The 7,502-nt window shown below is 40.7% G+C and overlaps 1 protein-coding gene across 3 annotated transcripts in view; it reads left to right on the top strand.

The window, feature by feature from the left end:
- Positions 1 to 7,502, top strand: part of LOC127363729 (transcription factor COE1-A) — an 87,324-nt gene that overhangs the window by 8,266 nt on the left and 71,556 nt on the right. For all 3 annotated transcript variants that reach the window (XM_051400565.1, XM_051400566.1, XM_051400564.1), the window contains exon 5: positions 2,289 to 2,362. In XM_051400565.1, the coding sequence (XP_051256525.1) occupies positions 2,289 to 2,362 (74 nt within the window). The remainder of the gene's footprint in view (positions 1 to 2,288; positions 2,363 to 7,502) is intronic.

The following is a 7,502-nucleotide window of genomic DNA, read 5'->3' as shown; positions in this document are numbered from 1 at the left end:
GTGGGGCTCCAATTCCAGAAAACACAGAGGGTCCTGGAGACAACTAGCTATTAGTATGAATTGCTTTAGGGTACAACAATATTGTAATGGGGCCCTCAGACTGTACAGCCGCTGCTCTCCATTAATGCCGTAAAGCTCCAAGCTACTTTCTGAGGACCATGTAGGACTGTAGTTTCTGCAAATGAGGGGCTCAGTCTACAGTCTCGGTTCATGCTGGGGCCCCATATAGAACATGCTTGCCCTGGGGCCCCTGGTGGGATACTCCAAGCTTACACATAAGTAAGATTTTTACAGTATTCGTCTTTTAAAAAAAGTGACCTTTGCCGACCAAAGGGGAAAGAAACAGTGGGGAAATGAGTTGGGTTTTTGGAGATATAAGGTTTCGATTTGGCACTCCTCGACCATTACAAGCCAGTTAGACAGTGAGTAGGCACAATGTGTCAACATGTATTGTCAGTGTTTTCCACAGATGGCATCAGCAGAAGTGTTACATGTTGTTTAGAGTTGTTAAGCTTTCACAGCTGAATGACCTTCATTTGCAAGCTCAAACCAACCGTTCACTCGATGGCAGCAGGTAGTCTGAACCCCAGCTGAAGACTATTAGAGAGGACACTGAAACTTCTTCACCGTTCCCCGAGAAAAGTGAGCTTGTCACTTGGTGAGACTTGCTGGAGTTTGGAGCGACAGATCAAACAGACTGGAATAGACCAAAGACAGACAGGGCGTCTGTATTGATTGATAGATAGCTTAGCGGTGTGTGACGTGTGCTTTTCGCTTTATTCTGAGCTTCCTCACCAGAACCAGGAATATTGTATAATGGAAGCAGGCAAAGCTTCAGCTGAGGAGCAGAAACTATGGCCACCGCTCTGTGAATATATTTTATTGCTTTTAACTTCAGATTCACCTGATCAGCATGTGACAGGATGAGATGCGGTTGTTATTTTTTGATTTGATTTTCTGAAACAAGGTGTGTGAACAAGGTGTGCATGGGGCGATAGACGCCCAGTGCGGAGACAAAGGGTGTGAGTGTGTTTTTGTGAAGTAGAGGTGTTAATGCTGAACATGTGTTCTTTGAGGTGAAGTGGGATCTAACCTGTTACCCCAACAACACTCTGCCAGAGTTGCTGCCATAACTGACAGAAGAAAAATAAATGTACACCCGAGGTAGAGTATTTTTCACAGTGTGACATTGTAATTGCATTTTCTCACAGCACATTGCTGCAAAATATAGCCATCTCCTCTCACCAGTTTTGGTAGATGTAGAGTGCAGCGTTCTGAAAACATGCAAATAAGTTTTTATGCATCCATGCACTGATGCAGACCATGAAAGGTATCAATCGGAGGGTCTGGTTGGTAGAGCTTTGTTCCCTCTAACAAGCTTATGAACAACCTGCCTATGTTCAGATATTATTGAGCATCCCAACAAATGCACCATTTACTCCTGTTTGAGTAACCTTGGCTAGACACTACAGTAGCAGATGTTTTAAATTAATTAGGGTTTTTTTTATAAACCGGTCCGATTCAGACAAATTCCCCTTGAAATCAATGAAACAAATCAGTGGAAACACTACTGCTTTTGTCCACGGGGCCACCAGGGCCAACAAAAAATGAAACTTCCTTGTTGCTGGTTTTAATAACAAAAACATCAAGACAATTCTGCTTATACTACTATGGACATCACACAGCAAAATTTACTGGTGGGATAAGCAATTCTGCAGAAATCCAATATCATGACGAATACGAACAACGACACAACAAGTAATGGAACTAATGTTGTGGGTTATTAAACTGCTACAGTTGCTGCTGAGCAGCTAACATGCAGAGAGAATTAAATGGTTTCCCAGAACCACCAGCTCACTCTCTTCCGCTACTTTACATCACAACAACAGCATATCTTGGCAAACTAGAACGTTTCTGTGGGCAAGAAATGTAACGTTACCTGACACACAATTCCTGGCTGGAAGTTAGTGCCATGTCGCTCGGTCCGATCCACTTTGTTTGTTTTCCCATTTACAGAAGCCTTTCCAGTACAGAAAGCTAGCGGACTGTGTATTAGATTAAAACCGCATTACCAAGATTCACTTAGCCCACCTTTAAATGGCTAATTTTGAGCCAATCGCACCACACAGACAACCTCAATCACATAAACTAAAATACATATTTTGCCAAGAAGAAGCACCCTATGAAGGATGGAGACTGTTTGCTGGATTCGAGCTCTGTGTTTATCCTATTTTGCTGTCTGTGATCTAACTGTGTATTTTCTTCTTTCTCTTCGTCTCTCTTCACAGGCGATTGTTTATGAAGGCCAAGACAAGAACCCAGAGATGTGCAGAGTGTTGCTGACACATGAGATCATGTGCAGGTGAGAATGGGAGCATCAAATCTTCCTCCTCTCCACCTTCATACAATCGTTTTAGCTTATACTTTTCCTTCTATCCTTTCTCCTCTCCTCCCCTCTCCCCTCTTTTCTTCTGCAACGTACTTTGTTAGTCTGCTGAAAGTTCTCACCAATCACTTCTCTGTACTCGATACATTTCTTATTTTGTCACCCTCATTAACCCCCCCACACATACACACCCAGACGCATCCATACACATACGCATGAAGCCATATCTGTTGAGGAAGATGAGTTTTCGCTATCAGAGTCGTTGCTTTAATTATAATCTAAAGATGAATTTCTTCGGAAGTAGGTTGGGAGGAAAGAGTTCTATTTATAGAGGCATTTTACCAACCTATCCTATACAATAGAAAATGTGTGTGTGGATGCATGCATGGTGTGTGCGCGTGTGTGTGTGTGTGTGTCTGTGACGCCTGGTTAATTAGGACACAGAGAAACTCATTAGTCAATCTGAACCCTCCTGTTGTTTCATGGCTAACAAATGGGCCTTCCTCCACAATCTGACTATAAAATATAGGCAGGGTCTCACACACACATACACACACATAGACACAAAGAAGTATGCATATGCACGCTCGCTCGTGCACACCACAGTTATAAAAATTCAAATTTAGCACATGAATTAAGTTGTTCTTTTTCCCTGACCTTGTCACTGAACAACTTTAACTGTAACAATATAAATTGGGGTTCATCTATATGCACAAGCAGGGATTTTAGCCGTGAAATCAGGCACACTAATATTTTATTCTATAGCTCACTGAATAATCCTCAGGCAGTTCAGCTGTAGAGGTTTATGGAAAGCCCATTGGAATTCTGATATGATTTACAAGGAATTTATAAATAAATTGTATTTGGCAAGAGATTTTATTGTAAATTATTGTTGTTCATCATGTGGAGAATGCATTATGGACACAATGGCTTTGCATAACGTGTAAAGTATACATGAACTTGTACAGTGGGAATTCCTCCGATATTCAAACATTTCCTCAGCGGCAGTGCAGAAAGTATGACTTCTTCGACAAGTGTAAACACTTGCTTGTCTGCAACAGCGGCTGAGGTCAAAGTTACGGTTGTTGCCTCATGTTCTCACATGCTGATTCTGCAGCGGGGGCCTCACACACAACACACAGCGTAGAACACACACACAAAGAGCTCAGGGCGTCCATTAATCAGTGTGGCTCATTGTCATGGTGGTGCTATTAGCCATATGCTCCCAGCCAATCTGCCACCGCACAGACCTGCGTCGTAAACCTGGTTGGAGCTCTGGCACGAACACATGAATGGTTTTACTCCACAATGGATGAGAAGTGTTGTTTATATCACGTGTTTAGCAAAAAAATATTGGCTTGAATTAATCTCTCTGTATTTAACAGAGCTTTTTCCACATTGTCTGACAGTAATATTTGTACATGATGTTTACACTGAGTGAAACATTTTATGTTTCATCAAATGGATACATTCTATATATTTTGTGCATCATTTTATAGACGTTTTATTTGATTATAGACAATTCAGCGTATTTGGTTTCTTTGGAAACATTTGGATCTCAAGTAGAATTTTAGATAAAGTTCTGTGAGTTTGAACAATGTTTGGCTGCACACATTTGTAATGACTGGACAGCAGCGGTTTAAGGGCTAAGAACTGTAAATGGCTTCATCTTGACAAATCTCTTTAGGGAACAATACTCAAAGATAATCAAATATAGATTCATTTATTGTTGTATTTTTTATGGAATGACAACACAGAAAACAGCAAACAAATGCAGCTGGACTTTTTGTATTGAAATATTCAAGACAGAGTGTTTCTATTTTTCTTATAGGAAGGTTTTAGATATCAGTGCTGTGTCAGATGCCGACGACATAGGATAAAAGTATCCACCAAGTGTGATAATGTTAATTTGTTGTAGTATTTTACTCATATTTCTGTAACAAAATATCTTAGTTTGCTTTATGAATGCAACTAGCGATCATTTTCATTATCAGTTAATATGTCTATGGCATCTCCAATTCATGCTATTGAGACTCTATTGTTTAAAGTGTGTGTGTGTGTGTGTGTGTGTGTGTGTGTGTGTGTGTGTGTGTGTGTGTTTGTGTGTGTGTGTGGTGGGAGGAGGGGAGATGCAGGGGTGAGGGCAGATGATTAGATCACCAGGATCCAGAGCAATAAGTGCTACATTACCCCCATCCCTCCCCTCGTTTTCCTTTCCACTACCCCTCCATTTATAACATCTTCCACTCTGCTCCCTTCTTCTCATCCTCTACTGTCCTCCCTAATCTCCCCTCCTCATCTACTTCCTCCCCCTCACCCATCCTTCCCTCCCTCCTCAGGCTTATAGCGTTCCTCTTTTCACGTGCTCCCCATTTTCCTCCCCTGTAACCTCTCGCTGGTGCTGCGCTGTTCTCCGACGGGGCCACGAAGTGACCCAGTTCATAGAGCAGCAGAAAGGAATTGACAGAGAGAGCAGAAAGAGAGGCAGAGCAGCAGATAGTAGAGACAATGTCTAAGGTGTAACGTATCAGCCCCTTTCTTTCCTCCTCTGCCATCTGTGACAGGGGGAAACCTGAGACATCTCCCCTTCCTCTTCTTCCCACCCTCTTGTTTTAGTTTTCCCTCCCACGCTCACCCTTTCACTCTTCCCCCCTGGCTTTATTCTTCCCCTCCCGCTTATTCCTTTATTCATAATTGATGCGCACAAGAAAGCTTTGACAGACTCGTAGTACATATGTGTGAATTTTGGTGCACATGCCAGTTGTTTTTTTTTAAAAACCTGTGTGTGTGTTTATGTACGTGTATGTGTGTGTCCCACTCCTCTGAGCCTCAGGGCCCTTCAGTCCTTTCCACCCTCCTGTTCACTCATCTGTTCATCAGTACAATTTGGATGTCGTGGAAGTTTTCATATAATGTTTTAAAAAGACTTGCATAGTAAAAAATGTGTTTACGGGTTCAAAACTAAAGAAAATGTTACTTCAAATCTCAAAAAAGTGCACTGTTTGATTTAGTCTTGCATATGCTAATAAGTTGTATGTCTTGCAAGTTTTAAAAAAAACAATATTCACACCTTATAAGATTCATTCCTAAATCCCCAATAATGCAACTTGTCTGCAACTTTCATTAGACGCTCCCTGCCTGTTAAATTCTCATGTCGTTCAAACTCCAGCCCTCTAGTTTGTAACACAGGCCAAAGGCTATCTTCTCAGCCCAAGATAACCCTGATGACATCACTATGACATCATTATTTTTCTCAGATATGACAAAACTACTACAGAGCAATTGTACAGAAGCGTATTGCATTCACTTGAAAAAAAAAACAACAGCTTTTTTCTGAGTAATTTATTTTTTGGTTTGTTTTTTTGAATAATTTTTTCTGTTTTTCTGACTAATTTTTTCTCCTGTTTTACGGAGTAATTTTTTTCTGTTTTTCTGAGTTATTTTTTCTCCTGTTTTACGGAGTAATTTTTTTCTGTTTTTCTGAGTAATTTTTTCATTTTTTCGTGGTAATTTTTTTTCCCCCTGTTTTTCGGAGTCATTTTTTTTCTTCAAACTCCCACGAGAACCTCCAACCTGCAAGTGACTCCCATGGACCTATGGTGACTCCTGCCCGCACATACATGCCCCATCTTCAACTATCTACTGTACTGGGTCAATTTTGCTATGTATATATTGCTGTGTCTAGCAGATCTGAATGGGCTTTCCTTCTGAACAACCGCAAAGTCCTCAGGTGCCTGCGTAGACTTGACAAACTAATGATAATACCATCTATATGACTTAACTCAGGACTATCTCCCAGCGTCTTCAACCCAGATCAAAGTATAACTTGATTGAACTAAACAAGCCGGTTATGTTTGCCGATTACTCCGAAAAACAAACCAAAAAAAAAAAAATACTCAGAAAAACACAAATAATTACTCCGAAAAACAAACCAAAAAATAAATGTTCAAGTGAATGCAATACGCTACAATTGAGCTGAGAGACATTACACAGTTTTTAAAAATATGACTAGTATGAAGCTCCATTGGTTCATTCTTTAGGGAGACTAACTGACTGAACGACCTGGTTTGTGTATTTTGTTCCACTCAAAAACTAAAAGATTTGTTGGACATGCATCTTAACAACAACCAGACATATCATCAATTTAGAGATCCACAAAGAAGCTGGATATCAGAACCCAGCCCTAAACAAAAGGATATTTAAGTGATTATAAAGAAGGAAAAAAATGTCATGACGTTGTTTGTGTCTTCTGAAACAGCTGAAAAAGAAATCAGTTTTATGATATGACAATGCTGTTGTTAAGATTTGGTTGGGTTTAGGGAAACATTGTGGTTTAGTTTAAAATGACTGCTTTGTTAAGGTTAGGAGACCTTCGTCATCATGGTTACAATAATAAACACGTACTTAATGTTAGGAAACAATCGTGGTCATGCTTAAAAGAAACCAATGTTGACTGTCAGTAGGAAACTGAAAAACGAACAGCAGTGTCCCATTCGTCCACCCAGACACTCACCCTCTGTGACATTGTGGCTCTATAATAACAACTCCTTACGTCCTCCTTATTCTCCCCACGGATAAGAGTCGTAATTATGGCCGCAACAGGGTTTTGTTGCTTGAATGTAAACTAAAAGTCGTTTTGGGGCACTTGCTGAAACGATGGAGTCGTTTTTCATAGGAGGACAGTCTGACTGCACAAGCGACTCCTTGATTGATGACTGGTTGGGGCATTTGGGTAAAGAATCTGATCTGGGACGCACCTTATGCTGGCAGGTGTGAAAAGAAACAGCTGGATGTGTATGTATTCACACCGCCCCCAGGCACACCGTCATGTATCAGCAATAAGCAATGCAGCGCAGCAGCAATTGGTCAGTAAAATTGGAAAAGATGCAGCGACCAGAGCTTCAAAGTAGATATTATCTATAACCTCAATTTTAATAGATTGGGGATCATGGAAATGAAACAACCCGTGGAAGTCTTAATCCACTTGTATCTTTGCTGATATCTGTTATAAAACCTCGGAATCTAAACCACTAACGTATCACAAAATGGCTAACCTCACCGGCTGGTTTGTCCTTTAAAAACTCAGTGTACTTTTTTCAGATCCTGCTTTACACTC

The sequence above is a fragment of the Dicentrarchus labrax genome, unplaced genomic scaffold (genome assembly GCF_905237075.1).
Source record: "Dicentrarchus labrax unplaced genomic scaffold, dlabrax2021, whole genome shotgun sequence".
Lineage (NCBI taxonomy): Eukaryota > Metazoa > Chordata > Actinopteri > Moronidae > Dicentrarchus > Dicentrarchus labrax.
Note: the sequence above shows the minus strand (reverse complement) of the source record. Positions and strands in the feature narration are given on the sequence as shown.